At 44.6% G+C, this 17,218-nt stretch overlaps 1 protein-coding gene across 1 annotated transcript in view; it reads left to right on the top strand.

Annotated features, from left to right (window-relative positions):
• The first annotated feature begins 1,572 nt into the window (after positions 1–1,572).
• PTPN1 (protein tyrosine phosphatase non-receptor type 1) overlaps positions 1,573–17,218 on the top strand; it is a 31,190-nt gene continuing 15,544 nt past the window's right edge. Inside the window, exon 1 of the mRNA XM_062505267.1 lies at positions 1,573–1,693. Within this exon, the coding sequence (XP_062361251.1) occupies positions 1,631–1,693 (63 nt within the window). The 5' untranslated portion in view covers positions 1,573–1,630. The remainder of the gene's footprint in view (positions 1,694–17,218) is intronic.

The following is a 17,218-nucleotide window of genomic DNA, read 5'->3' as shown; positions in this document are numbered from 1 at the left end:
GTGTCCAAGCAATTCCTGGAGGTGGCACTCAGAGCTCTGGGCTGGGGACAGGGTGGGGATGGGAAACAGCTGGGACTCGATGGGCTGGGAGAGATTTTCCAACTAGTGACTCTATGATTTAGCATAAATTGATATGCACATACTGTGAGCATCTCAGTTTTCTAGCCCTGGATATCACCACATGTACAAGGAAAGCCAGAATTCCATAGCACATCCATAAAATTGCTGTGATTTGCCAAAACGAGAGTCACAACACGTCACTGCTGCAAACTACTTCTTAATTCTTTTATACAGGCATATAAAGGTAAAAGCAAGTATTTATTAAGTAGTCTACCCACCCAAAAATTTCCAGTTATTTAGTAAAATCACTTATTGAACCAACACATTTAAAATGTTGTCACACATCTTGCCACTGTGATGGACAGAGATTTATGAAGAAATCTAAGATACACTGCTTTTCTAGCTTACTCTGTGAAATCTTCAGCAGAGTATCAATTTATTTGGGTTGTAGGACTTAGGATATCTCTGTATGGTTGGAACACCTGGATTTCAAAAACAGGAGTAACAATGGGAGCTCTCTGAGGTGTGTAAGCTACAACTCCATTTGGAAATGAATGGCCTTATGAAAAAGCTTAGGTACACTGACAGGTTCGCCTCCCGAGACAGGACTGTAGCACCTCGATAGTAATGACAATTTCAGAGTAGGAATGCAAGCGCAGAGAACAGATGACCAAATAGCACCGGGCGCTTGTCGAATTTCTTAGATCAAAAGGCACGGGCCAACCGACACAAGCGTATTTCATCCCGCAGAATGTGCGAGAGCGAAAACCCTCTCCATCTCCCGACCGCAGCAAACTGCCTGGCGCTAAGCGATCCCACGGACTCGCATCCAAGGCTGCGCGCTGGCACTGCCGGCACTCCGCCGGTGCCCAGCGCCCTTCCCGTGCCCCGCAGGAGAACGCCAGCACTGCGGGCCCTCCTGCCGCACACCGGCACGGGACTCGAGCCGCTCCCGGCGGCCCGGACAGCCCAGCCCGGGGGCAGAACGGCTCCGCTCCGCCTCGTCCTCAGCGCCGCCGCCGCCCTGCGGCCCCTCCGCCGGGCCGGGGCCGGGCCGGGGGCAGCTCCGGGCCTGCCCCGCTCGGAGCCGGCGGCGGCCGCGGGGGCCCGGGCGGACCCCGCTGCCCCCTCAGCCCCCGCTGCCCCCTCCAACCCCGCTGCTCCCTCCAACCCCGCTGCTCCCTCAGCCCCCGCTGCTCCCTCAGCCCCCGCTGCCCCCTCAGCCCCCGCTGCCCCCTCCAACCCCGCTGCCCCCTCCAACCCCGCTGCCCCCTCAGCCCCCGCTGCCCCCTCCAACCCCGCTGCTCCCTCAGCCCCCGCTGCCCCCTCCAACCCCGCTGCCCCCTCAGCCCCCGTTCCCCCCTCAGCCCCCGTTCCCCCCTCAGCCCCCGTTCCCCCCGGCCCGCGGGGCGGGCGCGGCCCCGCTCCCGCCGCCCCGGAATTGGCGTGGCCGGGGCGGGTGCGCAGTTCCGGCGGCAGCGGGAGGGCGGGGGCCGGGCAGAGCGGCCGCGGCCTCGGCAGCAGCTGCAGCCGGAGCTGCCGGAGCGGCGCGGGGCGCCAGGCCCCCGCCATGGAGATCGAGAAGGAGTTCCAGCGGCTCGACCAGGCCGCCAGCTGGGCCAGCATCTACCAGGTGAGGGGCAGCGCCCGGCCCGGCGGGGAGCGCTGGGGAGCGCTGCCTCCTCCCGCGGTGCCGCCGGTCCTGCCCGGCCCGGGGGACCAGCCCTGCCCTGCCCTGCCCTGCCCGAGCACCGCTCTCTCTCCGCCTCAGGGGCACAGGGACCCCGGCCGAGCGGCACCCCCGGGCACAGCGGGGTGGGGACCGCGGGCCCTGCGGGGCTGCTCGCCCGGGAGGAGCGACCGGGGACACGTCCTGGGCCGGGGACACATCCCCGCAGGAGCTGTCCGAGCTGCCCCTCCCGAGCCATCCATCTCGTTTGTCTGTGGGTTAGAACAGAAAAGCAGCGAAGGGGGCATCAAATGCGTTTTGGTTTTCAGTCACCTTAATAATAGAACAGAGCCTGGAGCAGCGTGTTAGCAATACTTGTGCAGCTAGCTGGTGCTGGGGTTTTCTTACTGTCTCATTTACTGCATTTAGATTTTTTGGTGATATTTAAAACAACCCTGTGACAAACGTGAATGCTTGCAATAGTATTTGCCTTCTGCATCTAGCTTCACATGCAAGCCACAGAAGTTAGTGCTTTTATCTTTAGAAGTTCTTCACACCTGTATGGTAAATGAAGTTTAAGAGAAGCTGAAATACATGAATGACTGGGCGGATGTGTTCAGTCAGATCAGGCAGCATTGCTGTAACATCCATTTGAATGCTTAAGCTGGTATATTGCATAAATGAATGACTTGAAGTTCATGTTTGCAACAGACCTTGAGCTTCTCTTCTTTCAGTGTGAATTTCTCTGGCAATAGACCAGTGAAAGGAGTTGTATGAAAGTGAAATAGATGGGCTTCAGTTTCAGAATCACAGCAGGCAAGTTTTAACAGCAATAGCTTGCAGGGTGAACATCTTCGCTTGTCTGGCATTTAGAGAATAAGCATGAAATGTTGAGCCTGCTTTTCAGAAGGTTCATTTCCTACATTTCCCTTCCCTGCCGAGTGTCAGTGCTTGCTGACTGTATCAGTTGAAAGTCATGTGGATATATGACGTTATGTTTTTGCTGAACTGTTCTGGATGATATGGTGTGTTGCAGGCTTAGTGCTCAGGAAATGATTTTGAGTAATAGAGCTTTGTAATCGAAGTGGTACATATCTACAGGTACAATTTAATTACAGAAGTGAAATATCTAAGTAGAATGAGGGAATGGCCCATTTTCAATGAGGGATCAGCATTCAGTGATATTTTTGTCCTGCTCTCTTTCAATGATATGACTCAGTGGCCTGCTCAAACTGTGGCACAGCATGAGCTTTGACTGAGGACTAAGATTCAATTTATAAAAGGTCTAAAGTGATTCTTTGATTTGCATCCAGCTATTGACAACACAGGGGGTGGGTTTTTTACTTGTTTTTTTTTTCCCCTAATTTATTAGTAAATATGTGTATCTATGTCATGAAATTCAGTTTCTCAACTGCATCCTGCTTTGAAATAAGCTGTTGGAAATGGCATCTTGGCAGGTCATGTACCTCTGGAAGAACAATGTACTTTTCTATAAGCTGTGCTTTTGGTGTCTGAGCTGTGGCATTAACAAAGCAGTTTTCCTACAATGCTGGTTCTTGCTTGAAGAATGCAGTAAGTAGGACGATATATGTGATTGGTGCAGAAAAACATCTTCCCCCAGGGTAATTGTACCAGAGGCTCCTGGTACCTCAGTGTTAAGGTTGTAACTGCTGAAATCCAGAAATGTTCACCAGTGTTCCAGGTGAAGTGCACTGCAGCTTGCTCCTGTTCCTTGTCTCAGTCCGTAATCTCGGGATACAGCACAGCATCTCCGGGAGGAATTAGCAGTAGTCAGGGAGGTGGGGCTAAGGGAGGCTTGTCTGGGTGCCACATTACTTGGAAGGGTTAAAATTGTCCACGCTTCGTTTTTTTTTTTGGATGAGCGGAAGCTGTGTTCAGCTATGATAGTACAGTTCTGAAAAAAACAAAATTTAGATTACCTTCTTTTTTTTCAGCAGAAGTAATCACAGGATGGGAACACCAACATTTCAAAATGAAGACCTTGTTTAGGTGATTTTGTGGCAGTTATCTCTTGGGCACTGCACAATAGTAGAACCATTCTCTGTACAGCTGGTCAGAACAGGGTGAACAGTGATGAAGTTCTTCATGTTTTGTTAGTCTGGGGTTTTTTTGAATGTTTGTTTGTTTGTTGTTTAATACCTATTTCTGTCCCTTACTTTCCTTTAGATTTACTTGCTACAAGAGCTATGAGCCATGAAATCCTGTGGAGGTTGTTCAGGGACTCAAGCGAGAAAAATAATTGCTCAGGTTCTGGTTGTTGCTTGTATTTTAGAGAAACATAAGCAGAAGAAAGGCACATTGGAATTAAAATCCTCTTCCATAAAACAGTAAGTTAGAGGAATGTGAGCTTTACCACGTGCTAACTGTGGTAAAGGTGTGCAACAGAAAACAAATGCTTTAGGGTAAGTGAATGATATGCACCCTGCAGAAATATCATTAGAAGCATCTATTGGAATGAAAAGCATTCACGCTGGAGATGTCACAACAAAAAACCCATACCCCAAAGCTAAGGAAAGGACAGTTGAGGCTTTTAGAGCAGGGAAGAAAAGTAGATATTGTCCAGAATATCAAAGCAGCACTGGATTGTCATTGCTCACAGTGAGTGCAATATCAGATTTTCATCGTAATTCTACATGCAAGTCTTTCAGAACTTTAGGAGATATTTTCGTTTCTAACTTCTTACACAGGGTGATAGAAGGAGATACTATCTTAAAAACACAACCCTCAGATACAGGTAGAGTTGCTTCTTGTGTTTATATAAACCAGATACGTTGACTTCAGTATGTTGGCCAATTATATTAATTTTGTAGTGCTTATCAGGAGCAGTAAAAATACCTCTGAATTATTTACTGATGTACCCTTCAACTGGGGATTCCATCCACTATGGATGGAGGCAGAGCTGGCATTTGGGGACAGCTCATGCAGAGTTTTCCATATGAAGGTAGCAAAATGAAACTAAAATGTACACTCCTTTCTAGTTTTTATAGTTAGTGGAATATATAATAAGAAAGAACTGTATATAGTTTAGATTTTCCAGTATGTTTGGAAGTGAGAATCCTGAAAACAGAACTACCTGTCTCTGGAAAGAGTTGGGTTTGAGGCATGTAAATAAGTATTTTCTGTTTCTTTGTTAATTTTTGAGGGTCTCTTAACCAAATATTGGCATGAATGTTAGTTTTTGAAACCTCTCTAAGCTAAACTAAAATACTGCAAATTATAAAAATTAATGAACTTCATTCAGACCATGGGACGAAGACAGAAAGTTATTGTGGACATTTTTGGATGTCCCTCTGTCAAGAGGGAAAAGGCATGGCAAGTTTTTTAGGTGTTCACTGTCTGTGGAAAAGTATTTGTAGAATATGTCAGTGGATTTTGATGCTGAAAGTAAACTGTGAAGGGGTTGACCCTGAAGACTGGTGGCAGTGTGGTTGTGTTGTGTATTTAAAGTCAGTGGACAGGAAGCCCTACAAGTGCTGCTGGTTTATACGTTGCAGCAAGAGCTGCAGCCTGAGAGCTCTTGGGTTACTCCTTTGCTTGGATGCTAAGCAGCAGACAAATTGTGGCACGAACAGGACTTTTAATAAATGTATCTTTGTGCTTTATTCTGCCAGTTCTAGCTGCAGGTCTCTGCATGCAGTGCCTTGCCACTGCTTAATTTGTGCTGTTGATTCATTCGAGGCTCAGCATAATTGGCTCTGGTTGTGGAAAGCTGGTTTAGAACTCAGGGTTGCAGGGAGTCTCAGTTCCTGCAATAAGCTGAAGATATTCCATGTTTTTCTGTGCTGTACAGAGTGTTTCTACGTGTGTGCAGGGTTAGTGATGGAGAAGCAGTGTCTGTGGCTCACCAAGTCAGGATCCTCCCTGAAAGCCAGAGCTGCTGTTTGGCTGCAGGTGCTGGCACCTTTGTGCCACTGGGACTGGCCCAGGGCACTCTGCTGCCTGTGTTGTGTTTAATGCTGGCTTTTCCACAGCAGCACCAGTTGTGTCTGCTGCTGGCAGATCTGAGATGGGGGAAGTCCTGTTATATAAAGCTACTGAGCCACTTAGCCTTGCTTTTTTCTACAGAGCTTAAAATCTTAAAATACTTCAACCCAGAGCTTCTGTGATATGCTGGAAGCAGAGCATGGAAAAATGGAGCCTGTTGTGGTTATCATTTGCTAAAAATTTAGAAATCATACGATGTGCACACAGTGCTCACCTGACTCTGAGTGTTTTTGGAAGGGTTTTATGGTGTTAGTGTGTTCTTCCACATGGTACTGTTGCCTCCTCTGTGTGCTGGAAGCACAGATGTATGGAAGGGAACTGTTAAGGAGAAAGCAGCGTTGCCAAATGATGATAAATTCAAACAGAAATAGCCCTTGTAAGCAGAGAATAAAACGTGGTAGTGGTAGACCAAATATTTTGCAGACTAAAATAATTTCTTAAATATGCTGGGTAGGTTTGAAATAACAGTTCATCCTATAGTTAAGTAAACATTAAAATTAAATGCTTTCCTGTAATACTTGCTTTGCAAAGGGGCTTTCTCCAAGGGTCTCTTTACTTGAGACTTCATAAGGTGTGGCTTACAGTGAAGTATCGCAGCTACTTTCTTGTAAATATGAGAATGACCAGGTTTTAGATCAGCGTCACTTGCATGACCCAAGTATCTGTTTGGATTGTGAATTTAGCCTCATTAAATACCTGCAGGTACTCAGTGACTCCTTACCAAGTGATTGCCTCTCTGCTGTGCTCACAAGCACATTCTCGATCTGATCTCTGAGCCTGGGTGTCTGCAGCACTTACCATTGAGGTTTTCTGGTTTTTTTTTTTTAGTCATTGGTCAACTTGTTTCATGTTGATTTGCGGAAGAGGTGTTTTTTTTTCTCTCTGGTGCCAGGAGACATGCCCTTGCTGGTTTGACTGGGAGAGGCACTTTGATAGAGCATCCAAATGCCTTTGTGTGTTCGCTTTGTAGATCGTGTAGTACAAATGCCAATTCCTTTTCTACCAAACCCTATGAATTCAGATGTGCTTTTTCTGTCACCCACGCAGAATACAGCTAAGATTCAACAGCTTGCTTGTCATATTATACCAAGAAAAATTGGTAAAAGTGATTCTTGGAAATGCATGTGATTCTGCTAATAGTGATGGCTGATCTGCTTTCAGATTGGGTTGTATTTTCTGCACTTGAGAAAGCAAGTTCATCGAAGAGTAGCAAAAAAATTATATCCTGTCTGGGAAGGAAAATGAGCTGGCATAATATGAAACTTTCAGAAATGTTTTTAATTCTATTTTTTCTTATTTTTAATTGTGTACACTTTCCATGTGTACAGTTGTCTTAGCTCTTGGTTGTTGTGGATGCTTTAGGAGCATGTAGTTAAGGGGTCGGAAGTCACCTTCAGCACTGAGGGTGAAGAGATCAGTGGTGAAGATGTACCTGTTTCACTAATAATGAAGAGATCATTTAATCAGATTTGCATTGTTCTGTGCAGTCTTTTTCTTCTCCTTAGAAGGTTAAAACTGTTTCTACATCAATAGAAATAGAAAATAAAGCTGCAATACAGCAGGTTTTGCATTCTGCCAGTTTAGGCAGATACAGAAAGAGCTCTGTGGAGTGCAGGGGTGAGCGTGGAGCTGGGCAGAGCTCGCTGCAGGCAGAGGAAACCCTCCCCTCTGGGCTGAAAACTCTCTGAACTTCATGTACTAAAAAAATATAATTGCTAGTTCAGTGCTGCTCCATAGTACTATCCTGAACTTAAAGCAGCTGTTGTGTTTGTTGTCTGTCAGGTGCTCTTGCTTGTCTCTGAAGTTCCCAGCATTTTTTGCTGCTTCTGTCAAGTACTTGATCCGTCGAGTACTTGATGCTGAGAGCCATCCTACAAAAGACACTCTGTTTCTCAGATTTTTTTCTATTTATATGGAACAAGTGTCCTACACATAAAGAGGAATGTTCTCATAACCTTCTTCCCTTGTGCACAGTTCAGTGAGAATTGCTTGTTTATACCATTCCTGATCCCACAGTAACAGGTTACAGTAACATAAACAGTGTGACCTTTTAATGTGATGGCAGGAAGTAAAATGTGAAATCTATTTTAAAAATGCATCTTTGACTAAGGAAGAGTATACTTCCTTTTTCTGACAGGAAAAATAACCCATGCTCGTTCAGAAGATCTCAATTCCATTTTACTGTGTGAGGCCTGTTTTTTCCACTGCCTTCTGTACAGTCATTGCAGCTGCTTGAAGTTGCACTAAATCCTCATGTGGGATTGTGTCTCCTTCCTTCACATTTGCACAGCCATCAGTGACTAAAGATGGGGGCTACAGGAAAAACACAACTCTGACACAAGCAAGAGGATTTAGTAAGAGGAACTTCTTCTGGAAAGAAGGAAAGGGTGGGTCATTGGAGCAAGAACTGGAAAAATACTGCATATCTTAATAAACAGCTAAAATACATATTGACACATTTGAGAAAATTTTCTGACTTTTTCCAGAACTGGAAGAGATATGGGGAATTTTGTCCAATAAAGGAGCGGGACAGCGACCCAACTCTGGACAATGTTTTTGTTTTCTTCATTAAGAGTTTAAAGAAACTGGAAATCAACACTGTCACTTCTTTTTTTAAACTTCTGCCAGTGGACAATTTTCACAGTAAATCGCAGTTGCTACCTAGAACTTCGTGGTCTGTGGGATGTCACAAGCAAGAATTGTGTTTCAGCCTGTACTTTTTTTCATTCCCGGTATTGAAGCCTTCTCAGAACTGGCCTCGAGTATTTCATGAGCAGAGCAGACGTGCCCTGGTGGTGTTTCAGAGCTCCTGTAGGGATGTGTGCAGGGCAGTGTGTGTTGGGAACCACCCAGCCCCTTCCTCTGGTCCCTCTGGTTCCGTGGTGTTGGCAGAGCGCTGAAGATGCAGCGTTGGGGTTGCTGTGAGCACTGAGCTCCCTGCCACTGAGCAGCCTTACCTGCCTGGCCCACTGCTCCTTCCCTCTGCTCTGCAGCAGTCCCTGACAAGTGACACACCTGGTGGCAGATAAACCAGGAGAGCAGCAGGGCACAGCTGTGCTGCCTTGGCCTGGGGACAGGGAAGCTGCGAGCACACAGCCCACGCTGCTCAGCCCTTCTCTGGACAAGAGCTCAGGCTGTTTCCAGGGGCCCCCAGCTGCTGGAGCTTCTTTGTCCTGTGTCCATCAGACTCATCTGGTGCTCAGAAGAGGCAAAAAGTTGGAACAGGAGGCTGAAAAGTATGTGAAATCTTTAGAGCTGCTAGGTTGCTGGATTTATTAGTCCACATGAGAGCATTAGTGGACAGGTCTAATCTTACCAGACTTTTTAGAGCCTGTCAGGAAGCAGACAGAGCAGAAGGGTTTCATGGGAACTCCTGACTTACTGCTTACTTGTCATTGATTTCGTGTTTATCATTTGTGTAAAGCTGACCATCAGGAGCCTCCACTGGGAGCCCAGCCCGTCAGACAAGGCTTTGCTTGGTCGCCCACGCAATCCAGGGTACAGGATACTCCTCTGTGACTGACTGGCTGACAGCAGGAAGTTCCTTGTGTGCTGCTCTGCCTGCTGAGTTCTCTGCCACTTGAAATTTGGGGTGGTAAAACTGTTATGTGCTTATTTTCTTCTAAGAGTAGCTAAATAAGTTAATATTGCTGTCCGGTTAGGAGCAGGCACTCAAACACTGATTGCTTTCGTGTAATAACATCTACATCTTTTGCGTTTTCTTGTGCCAAAGCCTTTGCTAACAATGTGTTCTGCATATTAAACTCTCTCTCTACAGGCAAAATTGTGTCTTGAAATACTTACAGAAGAATAATACAATTTAAAAATTCTTTGTCCTCCACATTGTTGATGTTAAAGGAGGCATTTGTGTGTGATTCTCATAGTTGATAACCTTTATTTGTGGATCAGTGCTCAGAAGCCTTTGGTGTAGCTTTTGGGGGGGTGGGAATTGGAAAGGGATGTGATAGGTGTGAAGGGTTTATTTAAACATAGTTACTGCATTTTTTAGTATTCTTTTTTTTTCTGTAAGTGTTCCAGATCTGTTCTACAGCAGACAAGGATTTGAGGTAGACATCAAGTGATAAAGCTTGTTTAGTCATAACTGATAACTGGCTTTGGCTGGCAGGAAGTGGAACATGATGAGCAAGAGTCTGGTGGAGCCTGGGGTGTGGTGGGCTCAGTGCAGCCCTGTCTGGGCTGGCAAGGAGTGCTGGAAGTAATAGAAGTCATGTGTTTCTAAAGAGGATACTGCCACTACAGGAGCCAGGAGTTGTGAGCGTTGCTTGGCTTTGCTAAATCAGCCGACTTAGTTCTCAGAATTAATTATTGTAAACTAGCAGGGTGAGTAGATGTATGAGGTGGCAGAACTGTTTATCTCATCTGATGCACACCACTGACTCTCACTGCAGTCTGTTTCATTAGCATGGGGAGCACTCAGCAGTCTTTTGAAGGCCTGCCTTGTCAAGTTTTGCAGTCTTTTTCATGTGCTGGAGTGCAGAGTGCTAATCTGTCCTGCATTAGGATGTCTGTGAGCACTTACCTCGATGATGTGATGCCCCTGTTTAACACTGACATTTGTTTTTATAAACTCTCAGTTTCTTTCAGATGAGAGGATGTCCTCTACAGCTGGGCATGAAAGCTCTCTGTCCCAGTAGTGACAGTGAAAACATCCTCTAATAACACAGGATTGGTTCTGTCAGTGTCTTGAAGCATTGCTTTGCAGCTTGGAGAACTAAAAATACCGAGCACATTTTAGCTTGTAAGGTCTGGCTGGTTTGGGGTTATGGGAGGGGTTGTCTTTATGCCAGCTCCCAGGCTTGTCTGCCATAGGTGGATTTTCTTACACATTTGTATCTCTGCTGTATTTAAGGGTTAAGTTTCCCTTTCCAAAAAGCATATTGTTTTTTGTTTTTTTTTTCTCTGACCCTCTGAGCAGTTTACTGCACTGGAAGTAGTTGCATAAACATTGTGCTTTTATGTGCAACTTCTGGTAAACCTTGGTGCAGATAAGAGGTGTCCAGGCATCCTGCCCCAGAGCCAGGTGGGGGCTGGACAGTCCTTGCTGTCCCCATCCCTGCCACACTGCTGTCCCCATCATTGCCACCATGCCCTGGCCAGTCACACAGGGGTGGGTGGGGAAACAGTCACAGTGTTTGACTTACCCCAAAACTCTGGTTGAGCCATGGACTGGGAGCTGAGCAGCTCAGGTTCAGAATGCTGTAAGGTTTAATATTAACCCAGCGTAGTTAGATTGCTTTCCTAAACACAACTTAGACAGTCATGTGGAAAACCAGGAGTATCCTAATTCTGCTTTATCTAACATCTGTTTTCAGCAGGACTGTTTGTTCTCAGCTGGTTTTTGTGTGCACTGCAGTAGCTTGGCAACCTGTAGGTTGCACCATTCAGTGAATTCTGTATGGTTTTAATCATCACTATGATTTTCCTTTCCAAATTTGAATATTCTTAGTACAGTGAAGTGGGCATCTGTGATTATAACTGCAACCACCACATTAAACAGATCCCAACTGAAGCAAGGTGTTCATGCAGATTTTAATCCAGCAAGTTCCTTCAGTTGCTGTCCTAAAGTCTTTCTTAAGAAAAGATACTTAAAACTCCTTTCTGGAAATGGCAGTCAAGCAGTTACAGCCACCTTGAGTTCCCAGAGAGGGATTTGGGCAGCGTGCTGAGAACCAAAGCTGCTGAAAGCAGAGCTGGGTGCTGGTGTTGCTGTAGGAGCAAAGCTCGAGTTTGACCTTTCTCTGCATGCAGAGGCATGAACCTGCATTGTGCAATCCTGGTAATTGTACATTCTCTTTAAACTCTTGGAATCTTGTTAGGTTAGAAGTGATAAAAAGCTTTTATTAACAGTGTAATGAGCATGCTTTGGCAGAATGAATCTGTAATTCCATTGCCTGTCTACTTACTAATGGTCAACATGGTAAAATGTTCTTTTGCCATAGATTAGAACTTGCTGGAGTTTGGTCTTACACCCTTAATTGTAGGGAGCAAACAGAAGGCAGGGAGGAGACCCACTTACATTATGGAGCTGGTACCTGTGTAGCATATGGTTCATCATTTTGAATGCATGGGGTTCCTTGACACTAAATTCAATTTTCCCCCCTCATGCATCTGACTTAAAGACTGCATCTCAAGAAAGCCAGTAAAGCTAGGCACAGGACAAACATCTTCAAGGAAATGAAGCTTGCCATTGAATAAGATGTAGATGATGATATTTTTTTAAAGGTAAAGCAGAGTTCACAATTTCCTATAAAACAATTCCTCCACTCCCTTTCTGGTGTGTTTTAGTACTTCCTCTACGTACAACCTTATAACTCGGAGAATTCTGATGGAATTGGTAGGAAGTTGGAAATGTGGCTGTTGCCTGTCCCATAGTATTCTAAATAGAAAAATAGCACTGACATGGTCTGAACATGTGCCCCACTGTAGTCATGGTGTGACTATTTCCTTAATGTGTGCATGTACATTAGAAAGTTCACTTTGGCTTTTAGATCCACATTGGAGTACCCAGTGTGAATGAAATTCTTTATGCAGAAGGACACCCCTTAGCCTTGAGGGAAGAGACATTTGCTTTAAATTCTGACTGTGCTTGCTCAGTGTTTGAAGATAATGAACAGTTTACCTTTCTTTCTCATCTGAAGCAGCTGGGAACTGGACCTTGTCTTTCCCTTTCACGGCAGGCTCTTCTGAATGCTCCAGGTTGAGGGGAGTTGGCCTTTACCTTATCAAATGAAAATATTTGCCTTTATAAATGAGACATTTCAGAAAGAGTAGAGGGAAGTCTCTAAAGTCTGAATATTCTGTTGCATCTGGTGTGGTAACAGCATTGTGCTGTGAAAGCTAATTTAGTAGGATAGTATAATTTAGTAGGTTTTGGAGAGGGAAAGAATCTTTGGGGCTCTTATAATATGCAAACTAATGAGAGGTTACAGTGAACACAGCTGTTTCTGGCCAAGCTGACTAAGCTAGGAATTCAAATTACTATTTTTAGTCATCTTACAAGGTCTCTAGTTTTCAATGATACCCATGTTATTACTTCTAAAAATTATGTTGTTGTGCACTTATCACCCTGACAATAAACATTTTTAGTGCAACCAGTCCATTACTTTTTAAATCAAACAAAGTGCAGTTCTGTGAGATATTGTGAAGATAGCTTCAAAATCACATTCTCAACTCTTTTATTTCTACTAAGCTTTGTTTGGAACTTTCTGCAAAGATAACTGGATGAGAAAAAGCATTTCTCAAAATCTGAGTGTATTGAATAGATCTACTTCATGCATAAATTTGTTGCTTTAAAAAAAAATCAGTCTAATTTTAACATAGCATATGGCAAGCTGGTGTCTAAAGCTGCTTTAACTGGCTGTACTTTCTAAATGCATATATAACTTGTTTAACTCCAGGTAAGTATTAAAGAAAAACCGTTGTAATTCATATTTTCTTCTGTGGACACCAATAGCTTGCTTATTCCATCCCATAAATTATAATAGATAAGATCTGAGTTTAGTTTTAGTCATTGTTGGGGGTAGAAAATGATGCTCGCAGATTTATTCTGTTTTCACAAAATTCTGTTTCCATGATGGTAAGAGACTTTCAAACAAGCTCAAATCAAGAAAATAAAAGTGAGGCAAACTCCACAAGTTCTGATTCCTGGGTAAGAATCCTTTTGTTTCTGGCTTTGTGTCATCACAGGAAATGCACCATTGAGAGTTAATCTAGAAGGCTTTTGTATTTACAAGGAGTTTCTCAGCAGAGATGCCAGAGGAATGCAGGATTCCCAGGGCTGGCTCTGAGCTGTGCTCCCTTCCAGGACCCCTTCTGTTTTCCACAGTGCTTATGATGGGAAAGGGAGCTCCTCTAAAGCTTTCTTCCCTCGCCTCCAGGAACCAGGGAAGAAAAAGCATTCCTACAAGAGCCTAAAACATTGCCCAGAGAAATGGCCTCCCTCCTGAAAGGAGAACTGCAGAGTTGTCCCAGCACAGCTGCTGGTCACAGCCAAGGGCAGGATTCCTGGAATGGTGGTGAGGAACTCCTAAGTTCGAAACCAAGGGGTTGGAGCATTCCAGCTGAGAGCTAATCCACTTGGAGAGCAGCAGCAGCATCCCTTGCAGCAAGCAAGAGGTGTCTCCTGCCTGGGGGCTGTCCTGGGGCAGCTCCTCAGGGAGGACAGAGTGGCTCTTTGGAACAGAGACTGTGGATCAAAATCCCTGCTCTAAAACAAGGTCTCATTCTCATTGAAACCCTTTAATGTTTTAGCAGTCCAAGAAGGCAGAGATGTTTATTTTGGAATGTAATGACAACAACAAACTTGACATTGGGGTATTCAAAGGACAATAGCAGTGATGTGAAAAAATGTGTGGTATTTTGCTTTGCAAACCCTAGAAGTGTATTTTTGTAGCTCTGAGTCTCTGACGAGCAAAGTATTATGTGTGTGCACAAGCAGCCCGTGTTTCCCCTTTGCAGCAAATGCTGATGGTGTGTTAACAGCATAACACAAAGGAGTTGATGATAAGTCTTGGAGTGTACAAAATCTCCTGCTTCCCCTATTACTCACTGCGTGTCCTGTGGTTTTGGGAGGTGTTGTAAGGTGCCAAGTCAAGCTGTTGAATTTGTAAAGAGCTTGATAAGTAAAAATGGGAAGTGTGGAGCTCTTTGACAACTCAGATTTTCTGTTTTCAGGCATATGTGGTTCTGTAAGGCCCCTCTGGCATCGGTGAAGTATTTTGCTCTCACATTGTCTCTCTGTAGATAAGTTTGTAATACAGATTTTGAGTACCCACCAGATTTTTTTGAGGTCAGATTATTTCCTGTTTTCAAGTAGTAATGTAAACTTCTTTGCTCTTCATTACTGGTAACCCCTTTAATGTAGTCACCTTTCAGGAGAGGTGTCTGTTTTCTTCTGTTGGAACCTCCTCATCTCTCTGTGACAGAAACAGTGCTGCAGAAAGGGCTGAGAAATGTGAGAAGCATTATCCTGTATACTAAATCCAGGGTTAAAAATCCTTGTGATCTTATTCAGGGCCTCACATGCCTTCCAGGGAATTGTCCTGGTGCTAAATGTATGGGTATAAAATCAAACTGAAAAAAACACCAACATCACCACTAGGAGACCGTTTGAAAAAACCTTCCTTTTTCTGACTTGTTAGGATTGCCTTGAGGATTAGAACTATGTAGAATGTCCCAAAGCTTGACAAGTAATTTATCTCTACTGGATAAGCAAAAATGATGGATTTAGGAGAGGTACTGACTTCGTAGTAGCTGGAAGTTTTAGCAACACCACAGGTGCTGCTCAGGTCTTGTGCATTTGTAGGTGCTGTACCTGTCCCTGAGGGAGTCACAGCCTCACTCCTGACTAAACTCTGGTGCTTCCTGGCTGCTCCCTAATTAGTCCCAATTAGGGACGAAAGGGAAAGCTAATGAGTTGGTGAGGCTGTGTTCCGAGGAAGGTGTGGTGGTGTTTTGGGAGTGCTTTTTGTACATTTTTCCTTTCCCTGCAGCTCCTGTCCCAGGAGAGGGCTGGGGTTCAGCAGTGGGCTCTGTGCTGGGGAGGGAATGTGGTGGATCGTGGCAGCTCTGGGGCATCACCCTCTGCTTGGCAGCTCTGGGCTGTGCTTTGCTTTCATGGAAAACCTCCTAGCACAGCAGGAAGGGTGTGGGAGCTCTTGTTGGGGGAATGCAGCTCGTGGTGCAGCTGCCTCTGGCTACCCCTGCTCTGCTCAGGTGGGTTTGGTTTTCTCTGCACCTTCTTGGCATGGTGGGTGCTGGGCAAGGAGCTCTCTCACATGTGGAACCTTGTGTTGAAAATGATCTCCACAAGGTTAAGGTCACTTGGGAATTGCAAACTGGCCTTTTTTTCTTTGACAGTTCTGGTGTTTTAGCAAAATGCGCACATCACAGATGAGCAGATGTGACTGTGGATGGGGAATACTGGACTTGTCTAGTTATGTGTTATTTTTGACCAGCATTTTTAAGATACCAGTTGGTAACCTAGATGCATTAAACTCACGTAATCTCCAAAAGGATTAAAAATAATGCTGTGGTAGTTCTGCAACTGTGTGAGTTTAAACTGCTGATGAGACAACTACATGAATATTGGCATTTTTTGAAAAATAAATCGAACATTTGCAGTCTTATTTTCTTTAAAATATTTGTCCTGAGTGAAATGACTGCAGTGTTTGTCTGTTCAGCAGCTAAAGTGCTGTGCTGTTTGTTTGGCTTTTAGTCAACACACTTTCCAGGAAAAGGTGAAAGGACACAAACACCACAGATGAGTTTCGGTTGTAGCTCAGTGCGTGTGAAGTGCACATCTTAATCTGAAGTGAAGGTTCTTTTTAAACAGCTTCATCAAGGCTTAATAGGAAGAGTGGAACTCGGGTCTGGTTGCTTTCAAACTCACTTGACATTACCCACAGAGCTTGTTCTGTGTCTGTGTGCTCCTGCTCATTGCAGTGGTGCTGGAGCAGTTCATTAGATGAGTGTGTTAATGATCTTCCCAACCAATTTAGGGGGCCTTCAGCTGTGACAGATCCAGTACTAAACACCAGCCTGGAATCTCTTCAGGCAGAAGGTGACAATGTCCTTCTCTGCTGCTACAATACCTAGTTCTGCAGTGGCCTTTCAGATTCCTCCTCAGCTGTAGGTAATGCCAGATATTCTGCAAATCTGTATTATTTCAGTGGGCAGTGTGCCACCATGCCCAGCTGAATGAAAGAGCAGAATGTGTTCAGAGCCAAGACTCTTTCATACATTGGGATCAAAAATGGGAGAAAAGGAAAAAGAATCTGTAAAGATCTGTTCAGTTTTTAACTGGTAAGACCTCGATTGTGTTTCCTGGTGAGGAAGCAATACTTATATTTGATTATTTTATTTCCTTATTAATAAATTTCATTCATTTATTTTAAGATTGCATGGTGGTAATGGATTATGCAAGATTTGGGAGAGATAGCAGAGTCTTGCTTTTTTAACATGAACTGAGGTTATCAGCGCCATGTCTCTGAGAGAGTAGAGGACTCTGTGAGTGTAGGTAAAAATTCCATGGTAAATTATGCCATGGTTCCTATTTAATGAAGCCAGAGGTCCCCTTGAGAAACTCTAAATTATCTGCAGTGGAGGGCATTTCTTGTCCTTTTGTTTCTATTTAAAACATACCATTTGTAGCTTGTCTAAATTCTAGAAATTATCTTGGTTATGCAGCACATGGAAAGGTGTGAGAAGTGCTTCTTACTCCTCCCTTACATTCTAGCATTTGCAGGGTTCATGTCTCTTTTTCTCCCCTGAAACCTCCAAAGCCTTGGGTTTTGTTCATGGGGGTTTGTTTGTTTGTTTGTTTGTTTGGGGTTTTTTTGGTGGTGGTAGCTCTGTAAAAGCTATAATGCTCTTAGACAGTTTGTGAAATGTCAAAATGAAAATATTAGGTAACTAGGAAAGCAGGACTGTTTATAACCACAGTTGTCAGTCTGTGAAGCCTGG

This window comes from Cinclus cinclus, chromosome 18 (assembly GCF_963662255.1).
Source record: "Cinclus cinclus chromosome 18, bCinCin1.1, whole genome shotgun sequence".
NCBI lineage: Eukaryota > Metazoa > Chordata > Aves > Passeriformes > Cinclidae > Cinclus > Cinclus cinclus.
The sequence above is the reverse complement of the archived record's forward strand: the minus strand, read 5'-3'. Positions and strand labels throughout refer to the sequence as shown.